This window comes from Lotus japonicus, chromosome 2, assembly GCF_012489685.1.
Source record: "Lotus japonicus ecotype B-129 chromosome 2, LjGifu_v1.2".
NCBI lineage: Eukaryota > Viridiplantae > Streptophyta > Magnoliopsida > Fabales > Fabaceae > Lotus > Lotus japonicus.
The window spans coordinates 71,562,231-71,580,314 of NC_080042.1; the positions used below are offsets into that span (position 1 = coordinate 71,562,231).

General features: G+C 36.5%; 3 protein-coding genes and 1 long non-coding RNA gene across 5 annotated transcripts; 2 read left to right on the plus strand and 2 right to left on the minus strand.

Moving 5' to 3' along the window:
- Positions 1-4,965: 4,965 nt before the first annotated feature.
- Positions 4,966-6,482, plus strand: LOC130739264 (uncharacterized). Its single transcript, XR_009019818.1, has 2 exons — positions 4,966-5,509; positions 5,994-6,482. It is a non-coding gene; the product is annotated as an uncharacterized LOC130739264 (long non-coding RNA).
- Positions 6,483-7,797: 1,315 nt separating this feature from the next.
- LOC130739262 (uncharacterized) lies at positions 7,798-10,524 on the minus strand. 2 transcript variants are annotated; one of them, XM_057591515.1, is made up of 6 exons: positions 10,361-10,524; positions 9,174-9,261; positions 9,003-9,091; positions 8,742-8,887; positions 8,487-8,568; positions 7,798-8,109 (listed from the first exon to the last, which is right to left on the minus strand). In XM_057591515.1, exons 2-6 carry the CDS (start codon positions 9,208-9,210, stop codon positions 7,996-7,998), a joined length of 468 nt encoding a protein of 155 aa, XP_057447498.1. In that variant the 5' UTR covers positions 9,211-9,261; positions 10,361-10,524; the 3' UTR covers positions 7,798-7,995. The 2 variants fall into 2 exon arrangements, with proteins under 2 accessions (XP_057447498.1, XP_057447499.1); XM_057591516.1 differs by having other exon boundaries at positions 9,174-9,270.
- A 1,063-nt stretch (positions 10,525-11,587) lies between these two features.
- On the plus strand, positions 11,588-13,573 carry LOC130736978 (protein MAIN-LIKE 1-like). Its single transcript, XM_057588751.1, has 3 exons — positions 11,588-12,706; positions 12,783-13,286; positions 13,367-13,573. The coding sequence occupies exons 1-3, from the start codon at positions 11,588-11,590 to the stop codon at positions 13,571-13,573; spliced, it is 1,830 nt and encodes a 609-aa protein (XP_057444734.1).
- A 1,070-nt stretch (positions 13,574-14,643) lies between these two features.
- Positions 14,644-17,521, minus strand: LOC130736979 (uncharacterized). The gene is made up of 4 exons (XM_057588752.1): positions 17,432-17,521; positions 16,188-17,350; positions 14,908-16,102; positions 14,644-14,823 (listed from the first exon to the last, which is right to left on the minus strand). The coding sequence occupies exons 1-4, from the start codon at positions 17,519-17,521 to the stop codon at positions 14,644-14,646; spliced, it is 2,628 nt and encodes an 875-aa protein (XP_057444735.1).
- Between the last annotated feature and the right edge of the window lie 563 nt (positions 17,522-18,084).

Below are 18,084 nucleotides of genomic sequence, written 5' to 3' on the forward strand. Positions count from 1 at the left end.
AATATCAAACAATTGTATAAAAATACAAACCATAACCAAAATTTGAAAACATACTAAAAATTTTACTTTTCTTTAGCCCAGAATTCATTCTTAACAAGAGAACGATGGCATGTATTCAACCAAATTTTGCAGCTTAAATCATATACTGTGTGAACAGTATGAATAAATTACAGAAACCGAAACTGAATTTATACATTAAAAAAAAAACCACTTGCATATATATAATCCGTGAATATATATGTATATATATATATATATAAACGAAACTGAATTTGAAACTAGATATTGAAACATCAATGGAAGTTGCCACTGAAGCATGAATATGATGTGAATGCTAATACAAAATTGTTACCAATTTCGTTTCTTTAAACCCAACAATCTGAATTTGCTCAATAATTAAAACGAAAACCCAATACTTCATCAATGAAACATGTGATGACCCATGGCGAAAAAAAAATATATACGTGAATCCATAAAAACCGAAACTGCAGACATGATTTAATAACCAAAAATTGAAACCCTAATTTTTTTAGAATTACCAAAGTCATACATGAATCAGGCATGGGTGGCTCTGATACCACTTGTAGGTTTCTAATAAATAAGGATTTGTTCCTAACCACATGCTTTTCTACCCATATAGAAAATAGGAGCATAATCCTAAACCACACTTGATTAACCCATACCCGAAAAACATGATGAAGATCTAGAGCGGAAGCGTACCTGAATGAGCCATGGGAATCGCTGAAGGATCTGGGGTTGTGATCTTCCAATTGTAGATCACCCTTAGGGTTTCCTGATGTTCTCCTCTGATGGGGATGAGGAGAAACTTTTTACGTTGTTACGTTGTTATGTCTACAATTGGGGACCATAACCCTATAAGTAACTGCATCAGTTACAATTATGTTTTCAATATTTCTAATTTGGCCCCTCGTCAAATTAGAATATTGCCTTATGGTATCCGCACAATACCCTTTCATAACACATATGCCCTTAGCCATAAGATCAATATTAAATAGACCACTTTAGTTTTAGCTAATTAAATAATGACCCTAACACAATTAAAAGTTACATTTGTGACCCAAAATTCTAACATTCCTTGTTTGGTGTTTATGAAATGTTTGAAAGGCTTGTTTGTGCAGTGAGGCTTTTGAGAAACCCCATAAGGATGAGGAACCGTCCAAGCCCCACGGGTCTTTGATGTTGATGTGGGAAAGTGATTGATTATGTTGTTGTTTTCTTTGGAGGTGTTTATTTAAATTTAAATTTAAATTGTTTTTCCAAAAGCGACCCCTTGAAAGCAACGTTTGGGAATTAACGTATCAAAACTCAAAAGTCCTGTTCTCTATTTCTTCTTTGTTTTTGATTAGGACATAATTGTTTGTTAAACCCCATCCAAACTAAACATATTTTACTTATAGATAGAGAGATGAAATTGTGGGATGGTAGTTGGAGAGAGAGGAGTGGACAAGCATTACCTGTTGTTGTTCTTCATGAGGGATAATGGCCACATCTACATGTGAGATACCTGTTATGATTGTGACTCATGTAAATGATAGTCCATTCATCTAAGATGGAAGAAAATTGTACCATTCTAGCTAAAGTAAAGAAACATATCAAATAAAGTAACAGGCTAATATTAATTGATAATTACCATTAATTGGGTTTGAATAATTTATGAACTGATTTTTTAATGCACCATAGATAGATCTTCGAATACAAAAATTTTAAATTGTGAGGACAATATATATAGGTGTATTTATATTTTTATTAGCACATATTTTTAAGGTAGTTTGAATGTGGTTTTAGTTAATTTATATGTCTTTTGTGCTATTGGAGAATGAATGTACTTTCGATTAACTTGAACATAAATATAAACATATTAAAAAATTGTAATATGAAAAACTTAACATATTACAATTATATACATCATAATTGTTATCTATAAATTTTAATATTTTGAAAATTATATAATTTTATGGAAAATATGAGTGCGAGAGCACTTTCTATTGGGTGGAGCAATATTAATTAACACTTACCATCTTAATACTAGTATACCATTGGTCTAAAATTTAAAAAAAACATGTGAGGGTAGATGCCCCTTTCTTACACGTCTTACATCTGCATCTGTTCGTCAATATCCTTAATGAGATGTAATCTTATTTAAGTCAGAAATATTTAAAAGAGAATTAGATATGTACCACTTGAACAAATCACATATTAATAATTTTTTATCTTAGTCAATATATCCCAGTAGTCGTGAGATTAATCTATAGTTGCACGGTCAGCGCACTAAACATATGAGACTAACAATTTCTTTATCCACAAAAGTTGATAATCGAACCCCAATAACTTACTTAAAAGATCTCAGGTTGAACGACTATATCAACTCACTTGATTTATCTATTATTAGTAGGTAAATTCTGTGGTACCCTGATTTTTTTTTGGGTATGGTACCCGTATTAAGTAATTTAATTGATTATTATCATGTTATCCAAGGTAAATACCACATCTTTAGATTTTACTTTACTTATCAATTAACTTTATCTTATGAAATTTATATTTTAATGAAAAATGAATGAGTAGTGGAAACGAATGATGATGATGAAGATGCGCATAAAATGACCATGGTTGATGGATGAATAAAGTTCAGAAAACATAACTCGCAAATCTCACGTCCCTAAGAATGCAACGCTGCATTAATACGATAGAATAAAATCAAACTTTCAATCGGTATATTGAGTTTTTATTATCGGACGAACTCATTTTGGGTATCACACCTTAATCTAGCTTAAGGTACCACAGCAAGGTATATGAAGTAATTGATTAATCTTTCTTTTCATTTTTTTCTAAAAGGTAGGACGTTTTTTTACTGTAGCATTTTTATTGATGAATTATCTAATCTGTCTAATTTTTACTCTCGGGGTTAATTAAGTTAAAATCTGTAGCATATTGCACACTTGTGTTTCAGCAGAGGCGTTGATAATTGTTTATGAAGTTATTAAGAGCAACACACAAATATATCCCTGTTTTTTAATTGTTTTCGTGTGTTTCATTCTCTCTTTCTTTTTATAAAAAAAATTATTGATTTTCAAACAAATGAGAGATCAAAATCTTTTTGGGGTCTGAGAACAACTTTTTATTGATATCGCTCTGGTACTCTTACAAACGGGAAAATTTAGTATTTTTTCAGTTAATTATTTAGAATATAAAGAATTAGATGGTAAATCTTAAAAGTTTATGACACAAGAAAACATAATAACAAAAATGTAGAAACTACATTGTGATATTGTTAATTATGTGAACAAGATACAATGCTGCTTAATATAGTTGCAGCTTGGATACAAAGTGAATGAACCTAGACAATCTAATGTATCTAATTCCTAACTAACTTCAACAAGTATAACAGAAGCATAACTAACAAAACTACTACTACTAAGCTTGACTCTCACTCACTAAGCTTGAGTCAAGCGGAGGTATTTTTATCTCTAACACATAACAAATTAAAGTAAAAATGTATGGAACTCTTTTTTTTAAGTGTGTGCAAATAATTGTATTTTTTATTGGGGTGTTTCATGTTTGCAGTACAACCTTAAAATTTTCAAATCAAAACAAATGCAAAATCCAACAAGCATCCTTCCTAAGGAACCGATTAAATAAGAGAGAAAGCCTGGTCCAGACGATCTCCTATTTTTTATAAAAACAATATTATGTATAGATGTATAATTTTATATATAAATTATTGTCTTGTGAGTTGTGACTCACTAGTATGATTATATAGCTGATAAAAAAAACTTGTATGATTATATATATTTAAATTTTATTCCTTCTAGCTCTCCTTCTATATATTCAGTGAATCCCTCAGTGTCCTCTCTTTTTGCATTTTTCCCCTACGATGGTTTAAGGTGCATATCAATTGTCATTGTCATTTGTCTTCTTCTAAAACTAAACTTATGGTACAATGCACCCTCCGGTCACAATCTATTAGTAACATTTGATGCATCATGGCCAGCATTTTCAGAATTTCAAAGTCTGATTAGATTAATCAACAATCCAAGAGGACAAAAGGGAAAGATATAATTAAAGTCTAGCATCATATCAAAATTAAGCATGTCTCTTTCTTTCTTTCTTTCTTTGTTTTGCTAGTTTTTATTTTGGAGAAATGCACATTCCCGAAACGTATAGCCGCACAAATTCCTTGAGTCTATCTTTTGCTAAAGAAAAAAAATAAAAAAATAAACGTGAACATCACATATTTTTATAACCCTAAAATAGTGATCCTTGGGCTACATCAAAATCAGTTCTTGCTGGCTGAATCAGGCAATGACAATCTATCAACAAGGTTAAAATCAATTTGACCCAATAAAATGTTTCCTTAAGTATTAAGAGTCAAAACATTATTATAACCACAAGAATCATGCAACTAAAGTCATATAGCATTACATATTGCAGACGTAAGTGTAGGGGACATTTGATTTGAACATAAATAAATTAAATGAATTATTCCATCAACTAACTACCAATAATCCAATACAAGCATCAATTCTAATTTATTGAATAGCTACAAATTTCTGTGGATGAATTGAAAGTGTGTTAAATTGAGATGATGACCTCATGTTTGAGGAGTGCGTGTTTGAGTTTACAAAGAATAGAGGAAAGTGGGGTGGTGGGGGATTGAAAACGAAAGATTTTGACCAGTTATAGCAAATGACAAATAATTATAACAAATAGTAATAATTATTATTGTAGACACGAAACTGCTTTTGTGGCCTTTATCATTTACTATATGCAATATATTGATGTATGTCTCTGTCACCCTTCACCAACTTGGCTTTTTCATTTTATGGATGTTTCTCAAGTCAGTTCTTGCCTCCTCTTGGAGATTTTGGACCTCATTGGTGGGCCACCATAAGGGTTCAATTTCCACTTGTTTCTTTTCATGCAAGCCCACTGGCCCAGATGGTTTCTCCTTCTATTCTTTTTCTTTTATTTTACTTTTCCCTTTCTCTACCATAAACAATACATATTGCACAATCATGATAGTGTTGGTTTTGTCACTTTTTAGATTGTGTCCCATATTTCCATTTAACAAATCTTGTATTTGGTGCTGATTGTGGGACCCAAAAGTAGGTAAAGCTAAGCAGAGTGATTGATTGAGACCATAACCATAATAATAATGCCCACTTTGCCAAGAAACTTGATAGTGGTGACAAGATAAACACATGTGTGCCACTATAATTCTTTATATGATGAATAAAGAAGCAGTGAGCAACTTTGCTTTGGGTGGAACACCTTTCAAGAGAGTCTTTAACACTAAAGGTTTTAGTTGGACAGGTTTGGCTGTTTGAGTCTTTGAGAGAATGAATTTAGGTTCTCTGGAAATTCTAATTGCTGAATTGAATAGGTGATGCGGATGCCAGAGGCTTCTTACTTCAAGTTTGTTTGGTTGTGCTGTGATGTGCCTCCTAAGTCTTCATATTGTTGTTGTTGAGGTCATATTGTTGTTGTTGAGGTTACATTTTCTCTCTTTCCCCAAAGTCCTACTTCAATTTGAAGAAAGAGTCAACAAAGTTTTATTCAATGCAGACATTACTTTTTTTTTCTACTTGTATTTCAAAAACTCTCCATCTAACCATCTATATCACAATTTGATTGACTCTGTCCATGATATTCTGGTGCATTTGAAGGAACATGGCAATGAGCTTTAGAGTCAGTAGCCAATCAGTATTATATGCAGCACCACTGTTTCTACTATTTTGTGTTTATGGTTTTGAATTTGAATTTGATGATTTCAGTTTGGCTATTTATGAATTAATCACTGAATGAATTTCATGTTTCAGCTTAGTATTTGTTTCTTGAGCTTAGCAATGACCATGATTGCCTTTGCCTCTCCTTTTATTCATGCTAGTGAAGCAGTTTTATCTTTTCAGCATTAAGTTATGCAAGTTCCTGAATATCTAATATTCACCAGATTTTTTATTCTTGCTTAAGCTCAGGGCACTTTTCCAGCTGATGTAGTAACATGGTTACATCTTAATTAGTAGCTGTATAACCATCTAGATGTGATTACACTGAGCTTCAACAAGGAAGCACAATGCAAGATGGTGTTAATTCCCACTACTCAGGCATCATAGTAGAGCTGAAATTGATGGAAAGTTATTGTAAGAATAGTGTATCTAAGCAAGAATTGCAGCTATTATACAGTGGGAGTCTGGGAGACAATAATCTACATGCAGTTTCTGTTTGGTATGTGAGGGCACCTGCTCAAACAGTAGTACATGATTGACTTATTCCCCATAAGCAATGTTTCAGCTTCGAATTATGTGTATAAAATAATTTCTATTGAGAGAGCTAGCCTACCAGAACGTGGATATTCTCGGTCTGAAAAAGTCTCTGATCTCCTTCGTTGTTCTTTGTTGAGCTGAAATAATAAAGCTTCCAATGTGTAACAAGTTTCACAAGAGGATTGCTCAAATTTAGTTATTCTACTGATCCCCATAAAAACAAGTGCACTACTAATATTAATATTGATTGATTAAAAAAAAAGAAAGGCCATACTTATATCTCCTTTAACACATTTCTGATAGGGAATTGGTTTTAATGTTACAACACTTTCAATTCCCATAGAATGTATAATTTGTATTCCATACTTATAAGTGTGGTGTGTAATTGGTTCCCGCAAATATAAATGGGGTAAATTTGGGTGACGAGAAAATGAAAAAGAAATAAAAAAAAATGGTGACATTAAAGCCAATTCCCGGTTCCCTTATTGATATAGAGTAAAAATTGTGGAACATGTGGTCATTGCGTATGCAACTGCAGTTGTACTATATTCTCTGTTGTAGCAGGTTCAGAACTTCTGTTTCAAGCTTTGAACCTCTGGCACATTTACCATGTCAGTAGTGGAACAGCTATAGAATCTAGGAAACTTTAGACGAAGATGCACTTCTATATCGGATGAAACTTTGAATTATTTTCATAACTGTGAACATGATAAGACTATACAAGAAGGGTAAGGATTCTCTGCAGACAGAATGCATCATAAATCAAAATCCTGGAAGTTTGATTCCATGCTTCAGATCATCCAAAATGATACTAAAATTCGAAGTTATTGCACTATAATAAAGCCAATGTTTTATCTCAATATCTTATAGTTACTGCTGAGATAATACACATTTTTTTCAGGTACTGATAATTGATAGAAGCATAGAGATCTGAATACTGAGATCCTTGTGGTCTGCAAAAATATGAAAATCTGAAGGTTCACCATAAAGCTACCTATTGTTACTGATGACGGCTTCTTACTATTTTTGAAAGCTAGGACAAACATGTTAACCTTTTGCAATTTATTCGAGTACAACAAAAAAACTGATTTTACCACTAAGTGGGTTGGTTAAATGAATAAAAGGATTTCAAAACAAAGACAAACAGCTTAATCTTTCAGAAGTTTATTATCAATTCTAACAGTCAATGTTCTGATCAAAATTTAATTGTATTGACAATCCTAGTGGATATGAGCCTCATAATCATAACAATCCTTAGTCACAAAACTCAAACTTTAGCCAGAGCTACAAACGCAACTGAATGAAAATACCATTCCCAACTCAATGATATTTAGTCATTCCCTCCTTTACATGTATATAAATAATCCATTTATAATTTTTCTACACCCCAAGATTACAATATATTTGCAAAATTTTAGAGCATCCATAATTGTATCCACTCCAGTCCCTGTTGTTAAACATACAATTCCAATCCAGGTTCCATCTTTCCATCCATGGCATTATGTCAGCAACAAGATTCTATGCAATGCAAACAACGCCTTCACTGCGTTGCAAACGGCTTTAATTAAAGGTTCTTGAATGTACTAGATATACTAGTCCGTTCTAATTGAACAGGAGTCGAGATTTACATGTTTACAAGGATAGACCTAAACAGATTACAAGTATCAGACTCAACTGCTTACAAGGTACTGGTAACACAGGCATCCCGGCAGAGTTATGGGCTTTTCCGAAGAGCTAAAGCCAAAAGGTAGTAGAGAGCCGAATCAACTGATGATAATGCAACGATAAGCAGTGCAACAATAACAAGAGTCAGAGTCGCAGTCCTCAGCTGCAAAGGATTCATAAAGATATAAAGCATTCAATAGATTTAAACAATAAAAGACATTATGAATATAATTGGTACCTGTTAATTATATGAAAAATATCTTTCAGTGTAGTACTTCACATTATCTGAGGATTAGTTTCATATTTCCTTATATTTCATGATTTGTTTTCATGTGTAATTAGGATTAAGAGTCCTTTATTGGTATAGATAAGGATTAGTCTTTTATCTTTTGATATATTTTCCAACACATCATATCATCTCAAGTAAATATCAATTCAGTTTCTATTCTCTCCCTTTTCCTTTCTCTATACCAAAAAACAAAACATTATAACAGAACCACTATGGTGTGTAGCTATAAATAATAAACAAAAGAGACATACTGTATTACTAAAGCTTGGCCACTCTACATACTTCAGCTGGCTAGGTTGCTCAATCAGAAATTCAAATAAAGATTTTAGCCCCCTGGAAAAGAATAGATAGTTATTACTTATTAGTCAATATGATCATATTTTTCTCCAAAATTAAATAGAAAAACTTAAGTCTTTAATCACTATAAAAATAGCATCTGTACATGACAAAGAACACAAAATTGTTATACTACTGCACTTTAACGAAAAATTGAAGTTTCAAAATACCAGAAGGCATCCTTGATCAATGTTAGCAAAAAAGGCTTTTGAGGCAAATCATCATAGCATAGATGGCGACCATTTCTTGCGGCTGACGTCACAAATTTGGAGCAAATATGGTTTGCACGTTCTTGTTTTATCTTCCTTCTACAAATCTGGCAACACAGCAAGCAATCTCAAATGATATATTACCACTAGAAACACATGTACAGACTCATATAAAGAAGGAGGCATGAAGGTAAAAATAGAGAGGAGATAGGAAATAATTACCATTTGTGGTGTTCGAGAAACATCTCTGTAATAATCAACTCTCACTGGAAACTTCGATGGCAGAAAGGGAGTACCTTGATGAAGAAAACCTGCAATATATCAAGTCAATGAAATGAAACAGGAAGCAAAATAAGCAGTCATAGGTCGAAACCAACATAGTTAGAAGAAAACCTGTATAGTTCACTGGCGACTGAGAAAGGATCTCCATTAGAGACTTAAATGTTCGCTAACCAATCATACCCAATTCAATGCTGGAAACCTGCATAACCTGATTTGGTTATTGAATATTCATGCATGATCAATTTGTCTCAAAATAAAAAACCTTTTCTCCTTATGTTTCTTGGTTATAACCAAGAGTATTAACAGTTGACAGAAAAGCAGCCATTGGGTACAAAATAAAAAATAAAAAGTAAGCAAAAATCAACCAGATCAGAAAGAGAGAAAATAAAGAAAGCTTTGATGTGTTGAAAATATTGATAGCTCATGAAATTGATTCTCATCAGTCAAAGTGCCTTACACATTAAACTTATCAAGACTTCAATTTATCCAGGAAAGTGATAAGAGTTCATTACACACTACACAGAAACCAAGACGAACCTTAAGCTTTAACAAAAACTGCATTGGACGAGGAAAATCCTGCCAAGTCTAGAAACAGAACTGCACAGATTCAAGTGCCTGAAAATGCTGGAAATTGAAATGCTAGCATAAAATTTTGTAGGTTTTTATGTATACTAGTTCTACAAGTGAGCCAATAACTCAATACCTTAACCAAGTTTGCAGCCGGTCTGAGTTTATAACATTGGTTACTTAGTACTGTATTTAGTGCTACACTTTATGACATATTTGGAATTCCTGACTCGAAATTAATTGAAAATTGGCATTACTAGAAGCTTAGCTGAGCATGAGAGGAATGCTAACCACTATTAACTTTACAATGAACTCCATAAATGTCAATCAATGCTACCAAAGCTGAATTTTCGATACACTAAATAGGAATACAATGCCCTTGACTCCATACTACATTTAGTACAATCACATGAATGGACAAGTTTATCCCCTAATTCTGAGGGGATCATTTGGATTCTATCACTATATTAGCTGCATTGTTCAACAACCATTGTGTGCAAATGTCAAGTTTCCACTTTCTACAGTTAATTAATCCAGTTCTTCTTTCAGGTATCAGTAAATAATTTGAATTAAAATTTCTGAGAAAAAGGGTGTCTAACTGATTTTTTTTTTTAAATCATATAAATGGCTTGTGTAGCCATAGAATCCACAACTACCCAGAACAATTAGGAAACTGAAAGTGGCAGATAAAGAGATTAAGCTCGATATTGAATAGGAGAATGAAATCTTACCAGTGAGAATGATAACGAGCGATTTGGTTGAGTCTCTCAGTAGGGAAATGGATAATTTGGCTGCGCAGAGAGAGAGAAGAACCTCAAAGTTTGCTAAAAACCCAGAACACTGAAGTGGTTTATCGTTAGACTGGTTTTTTTTTGTTTGGTCAAATTGTCAGGTTGGTTCATGGTTAGGATAAAAAAAGGCAGGGACTATTTGTACCATCCCTCTTTACTATCCACACCATCCCCTTAAGTGCAAAAATACACTTATACCCCCAAATATTTTAAAAAATAACTGCTCCAATGAAAAAAAAAAAAAACCTAATCTACACGGCTGCACCATCTCCCATCTCCCTCCTCTCATTCACGGCCCTCATCTCCTCCTCTTCATCTCCTCTCATTCTGACGGTCATCTCCTCATCTCCTTCACGGTTTCCCCACCAAAGTTCCAGCCTCCATCACGGTCCTCCTTCACATTTCCCCACCAAAACCCTAGCCTCTATCACGGTTTCTCCGTTGTCCATCACCATCACGATTTCAGAAGGAGAAGAAAGAAAGAGGAAGAAGGACTCAATTTCAGAAGGAACCTTGACTCTGGTAAGTCCCTCTGAGTTGTTCCCTTTGGTTTGCTTAAAAACCCACATTTTCCCTCTGAGTTGTTCCCTTTTCATTCCATTTGCCCAATGTTGTTCCCTCCGAGTTGTTAGCCTGTTTAAAAACCCACAGTTTCACCTTTCCGCAATCAAGGATTGCGGTAGTGTGGCATCGCGGGTTAGTTTCCGTAGCTATGATAGCGGTAGTTTCCGCAGCTATGATAGCGGTAGTTTCCGCAGCTATGATAGCGGTCGTTTCCGCAGCTATGATAGCGGTCGTTTCCGCAGCTATGATAGCGGTAGTGTAATTCGATCAAGAAGCACAGGAGTTATAATTTGCAGTATTAATATGTGATTTTCAAAATTAGTAATATTATAGCACAGGTCTGTTTGCTTTGTAATATTCTCAGGTCTGTTCCCTGTATTCTAGCTTGTTATAATTTGTAATATTCTAGCTTGTTTCCTTTGTGATTCAAATTAGTTCTGATTTCTGGTTAATTAGCATGAAATCATGTCAGCTACAGATTTCATATCATGTGTAGGCCAGAAACTTGTGATGCCATGAAATCATGTTTTTATTAATATGTGCTTTGGGTTTTGTTTTGTAAATAAAGAACTAACATTGATTTTCTTTGTTAACACAGGCATGATGGCAAGGACAAAACATACACAACGCGTTGTGGGAGAGGCTTCACGACCACCTCATCCTCCCCGAGACCGTTCGCGAACTCATGCTTCCGCTCGCCGAGATCGTCAAGGGACTCAGGGTGTGGGAGAAGTTGAGGAGGGTGTGCTGGTTAATGCACGACATTGGGGTGCTGAGGATGGTGATGGTCTGCAGAATGAGAATGACAATGACAATGATTATGAGAATGAGAATGAGAATGATGATGATAATGAGAATGATAATGAGAATGAGGTTGAGATGGGTTCTGAAGATGGTGATGAGGATGGTAATAGTGAGCAGGATGGAGAGTCTGAGGATGGTGATGAAACAGATGGTGTTTGGTATCCCGGAGGTCCCTATGACCTCTCTCTTTTGCCTAAGTTTGGGCAGCATATAGCGCATGACGTCTGGAAGTCATATGTGCGATCTGACTTCAAATGTAGGGCCCCATTGAAGATTCATCATCATGGAAAACACTTCTTTCCTGTAAAATTCTTCTCTGACAATGTGAAGACACTTGTGGCAGCTGCAGGGTTGGGACACCTTCCGTATAGCTGTAACGGCGGCTCAGTTGACCTTAGCATTGTGACCGCCTTTGTTGAGCGATGGATGCCAGAGACGTCCTCATTTCATATGCCGTGGGGCGAGATGACGATCACTCTAGATGACGTCTCAGCTCTATTGCACATCCCTGTGGTAGGGTCCTTTTTCTCATTGGGCAAGCCGACTAAGGAAGAGGCTGCCCCTGTGGTTGTTGATTTGCTGGGGGTGACAATTGAGGAGGTGCAGGATGAGTTTCGGAGGTGTAGAGGTCCTAGTCTTCATTATGCTTGGCTTCTAGCTCTTGTGAAAAACCGTGTGAAGGAATTGAAATGGACAGAAGCAGCCCGAGCTTACTTGTTACGCTTGGTTGGCATGACTCTCTTTTGTGATAAGAGTAACACGTCTGTCAGTGTTGCCTATCTTGAGCTTTTCAGGGATATTAGCTTGGCTGGTCAGTATGCATGGGGTGCGACGGCGTTGGCATATTTGTATGGTCAGTTAGGGGAGGCTTGCAAAAAGACTGGGAGGACAGTTGCTGGGTATTTGACTTTGCTACAGGTCAGTATTTGACATATTTGTTGTTAAGTTCATTTGTATTTTTTTGTATTTTAATACTGACACCTTAGATTTGCAGGCGTGGGTATATGCACGTTTTCCTGGGTCGCTGTTTGAGAGAAAGGAGTTCCCTCAATACAAAGCGGGTATGCCTGTGGCTAGGAGGTGGTTGGCATTCAGGGGGACAAAGAAAGTGGACCAGAAGAGACTTAATCTCGATAACTTTCCTGCTGGTGGAGTGATATGGAGGCCTTATATGGACCACTATGTTCATCGTTCATTTGAACATGTCTCACTGTATAGTGGATTCATCAGGTTCAACGGCTCAGTTTATCCATACCTACCTGAGCGTGTATCCAGGCAGTTTGGGATTGTGCAGTCCAAGCCTCGAGCTCCTCCATCAAAAGTTTCATGCGAGGATTGTGATGCTATGTGGATGGATTGGCGGAACCATACTATTAGAGGACGCTATGTTGATTACCCGCACGAGTGTGATACTGAGTACAATGACTGGTACAAACAACACTCACATCCTTTCATGATTCCTGAGGAGCTGAGAGTTGACCGTTGGTCATTTCTTGAGGTTTGTTAAACTTAACCCTGTATTGACACTTTCTTGCAATATTACCTTGCGAATATTGACACTTTCTTTGAATGTTACAGGGTCAGTTTGCTTTGCTGTCGACATACTCTACTGTTGCTGTTGATCCAGAGACTGTTGGGGCACCCACAGAGGGCACAACCATGTGGGATGTAGTTCATACTATGCATTCCATTATTCAGAAGACATTGGAGGGACCGGAGGAGCCAAAGCAACGTAGAAAGAAGAGGAGTGCTAGCGGGGTTGGGACTTCAGCTGATTATGAGTGATGCTAGTGTTTATGAGTGATGGATGTGTTTATGTTGTTCACTTTGGTAGTTGTGTTTATGTTTATGGACATGTATGTGTTTATGTTGTTTAAGTTTATGGACATGGATGTTGTATATGTTTATGTTTATGGACATGGATGTGTTTATGTTTATGGGAAACTGCAGCCAAATTTTAGTTTCAGTTCTCATCTTGTATACTTTCTGTTAAACTTTTACTGAGAATTTTACAACAATCTAATCTTGTATTCTGTTAACTTCCGCTATCAAGATAGCGGTAACGTCCGCTATCAAGATAGCGGTAACGTCCGCTATCAAGATAGCGGTAACGTCCGCTATCAAGATAGCGGATACACCAATCTCACTTTGTACCCATCTTGTTAAATTTTTACTTCCGCTATCAAAATAGCGGTAACGTCCGCTATCAAGGTAGCGGTAACTTCCGTTATCAAGATAGCGGATACAATAATTTCATTGTGAAGAGGTCTTGTTAATTTTTCACTTCCGCTATCAAGATTGCGGTAACGTCCGCTATCAAGATAGCGGATACAATAATTTCAGTTTGCTTGTTATTTTTTTACTTCCGCTATCATGATAGCGGTAACGTCCGCTATCAAGATTGCGGTAACGTCCGCTATCAAGATAGCGGATACAATAATTTCAGTCTGCTTGTTAATTTTTTAACTTCAGCTATGAAGATAGCGGTAACGTCCGCTATCAAGATTGCGGTAACGTCCGCTATCAAGATAGCGGATACAATAAATTCAGTTTGCTTGTTAATTTTTTAACTTCCGCTATCAAGATAGCGGTAACGTCCGCTATCAAGATAGCGGCAACTGCCTGGGTATAAAATTCAGAATGCTCATAATATTCACTAAGGTTACATTACAGAATTCAGAATGCTCATACATTCACTAAGGTTTATAACATTACAGAATTCAGAATGCTCATACATTCACTAAGGTTTATAACATTAAAGAATTCAGAATGCTCATAAATTCACTAAGGTTTATAACATTACAGAATTCAGAATGCTCATAAATTCTCTAAGGTTTATAACATTACAATAATTATTAATCCTCACTAAGGTCTATTCTTGAGTGATCACCACCACCATGTTTAGCGGCAAGATATGCACTATAAGTGTCGATTCGAGCAGAATAGGGATCAACCCATGTCTTGGCCTCATTCCTGCGATGATATGTCCACATGTGAGCAGTGAGCGGCATTGGGTGCCCATCACGAAGAACAACCTGCATTGGGAAATTAAGCATCTTAGAACACTATAAATATATATATATACTTAAAAAGACAATAATACGGTAAGAGTTAACTACCCCAATAAAGTGATTTTCATTAACAAATGCAACTGCAATGCGTTTGTGGAGTGCCGGTGGGTCTGCACTTCCTCTCAATGGGAAGAAAGTGTTACATCCACTAATAGCAAGGGTCATGAACACCACTTTATAAGCTGTGGATATAATGTATGCCGTATTAGGAACGGTCATCCACTTATCGTCTCCTACTGGCCCGTCTGAAGTGACATGTAAAGCACAACGTATCTCATTTGCCTCAGCTATCCCAAATATTGAACAGTACATGTCAAATTCAGTGTCAAGTTCCTGGATCAGAGTCCGACGAACAATCGCCCATTTGTCTTCTCCCATATCCAACATTGCAGCAACACATCTAAATCCGCAATGTCCGTCTCCCTCTACATGAACCAAGGAATCAATGAATGGATGAAACTCTTCGGGGATTTGTCTCAACATGCTTGGGCGGAGGCTTTGATTCTTCATTCGGCTTGTAGAGCGCTGACTAGTATTTGGTGTGGAGTTGCTACCTTCCCAAGAGCCCGGATATTGTACATCAATACGCTCCCAACGAGACGCCATACGTTTTGTAGAGCGCTGACTAGGTACTTTGATACTCTTTGCTGTGACCTTTTTCGAAGAGCCTTTTTGCCTACCCTTAGTTGGGACCTTCTTTGGAGGAGGACACATGGAAGTCCTTTCCGGGAAAGAAATCATTCTAATGCTATCAATGATGGACTTCCTCACTGCCGCAGAAGATCCGTCAAATTTAACTTTTAAAGCTTCAAGTTCAGACTCAAAACTGACGCCCAACTCAGGATCAATGGCAGGGTCTGAACAATCCCAATTCAATTTCCTCCAATGGGCATGTACCGCAAGTAATGGGACAAAAGTTAACTTCTGAAGTTCACAGGCACATGGTAGTCCATGGGTTCTTCTAATCGCACAACCGCAATATAAACCATCAACACGAGGCCTACCGATTTGTTTCCTCTCTCTAGCAATCATATGCAATGCTGCTCTAGAAACAAAGCCTCGCAAATCCTTATAAAACACATCATTGAGAGTATGCTCGGTGACAAAAATGCTGAGCTGGTATGATTCTTTAATCTTGTCATGCTGCATGATAAGAAGCTTGTTGACAGCAGTCCAAGCTTTAACCAAGTCACCTAGGCTATCTGAAAGAAGCTTCTTCAACTTTGAATGCGCACCTTCAACTCTATCAACAAATAACATAACAATTATCACATAAATTCACCAAAAAGCAAAGATTATTGAGGAAGGAAGCTATAATTAGTAACTACCTGTTTGTTGTTGTGCACCCCATATGCATGCAGGTATCAATCTCGAACTTCACAAATTTATGTCTCAACGGCAACCAATTGGTTTCAAGGTATGGCCATAAGTTACATGCATTCACCTGCATCGCTGCAACCTCCTTAAGGTAGTCAGCCTCACTGTTAGCATGCATCAACCGATTCCAGATATCAGTAATAAATACACGGGTTTCTATCGACTGAATAAGTGTCTTCAACTTCCCGGTCACACTCTTTGAAACGTGAAATTGGCACAACAAATGGCGAGCTGCGGGGAACACGTCTTCCATGACTTTCATTAAAACAGTGTCCTTGTCAGTGACAATTACCTTAGGAAGATTTTCTTCCTTCACAATCAACCCTTTCAACCTATTTAATGCCCATAACACCTCATCTGTGCGCTCATTCGCCATGTAAGCAAAGGCAATAGAGTATGTCAAATTAGTTGATGTCACCCCAACCATTTCAAGTAAAGGAATTCTGTACCTGTTGGTCTTGTATGTACTGTCCATAAGCACCACAGTAGGAAATTCATTAAAAAGATGAATAGAATCAGGGTGAGCAAAGAACAGAGATTTAATCACATTAGAACCACCCTCAACCCTAGACCAATATGCGTATTTGTCACCTTCCAACAACTTCATCAAGTGTTGAATCTCCGAAAAAGGTCCCCTCTTAATCCTATTGTAGGCTTGCTTCTCATTGTAGATTTGTTTGATTCGAGTCAGATTGTTGGGGTTTTTCTCCCTTAGTGCAATCAACATGTCGCTTGGCTTAACCCTTTTCTCAATCATACTTCCCACCATGACCTTTTCATCAGGATTTAGACGACCAACAAAAGAGTGACCTTGTAATGTTTCAGCTGAATCATGGTTGTGAATCCCAGAATGAACTATCACCTTCCATCGCCCATCAACGCCGCCAGGCCTTGCTCTTAGCCTGAAAGGGCAATCAGATTTTTTTGTTCCAGTTTGACTGCGTTTTAACACTTTAGCCGCTGGTTTGTACTTCCCACCACGTTCACATCCCAATGTTATCAAAGGCTTCCTTTTTGCAGATCCGTAGTCAGACCTAATCACAATAACAACATAACCATTCTCTTTACCTACACAGCGAGCCCAATCAATAAGATCAGTGTGGGATGCAAAAGCCTGCACATACAAAAATTATAAATCATTATCTCATCACATAAACGTATCTGCAAGTCCTTACTAAACAATTTTAATACTTACTTTATCAGTAGTAAAGACCTTTGTGAGATCCACCCTAACAACAATTGTGCCATCATGTTCATTATCAACCTCAGAAGTTCCAGCTTCCATAATGCTCCTAATAGACAACAAACTTCACCAAGTCAAACCCCTAAACCAGAACCTGCAACAATATCCGTAATTTAAGTTTCTGTAACTTCCGCTATCTTGATAGCGGTAGTTACCGCTATCTTAGTAGCGGTAACTTCCGCTATCAAAATAGCGGAAACTACCGCTACTAAGATAGCGAAAACAAGACAACGTCCGCTATCTTGACAGCGGAACGAACCAGAACCCATATATTCTACCCAGATTCACGAAAAAACAGTACAAATCTTAAAAAACAAACCTATTTTGAGCTTTGATTCTTCCTTGATCTCACCCACTTATTTTCTACACTGATTTGGAGCTTCAAATACCTCAAAGGTGTGTGATGTCTTGATTTAGAAGATGAAATAGGGATGGGGAATGTGAGAGTGGAAGAGGAAGAAGGAAGAAGAAGGTGAGTTGTGAGAGTATTTTTTTTTTTTTTGCTACTTTGTATGTTTTTTATGTTGGGGGTATTTTTGGGATTATAAAAAAAGGGGATGGTGTGGATAGTAAAGAGGGATGGTACAAATAGTCCCTGCCATAAA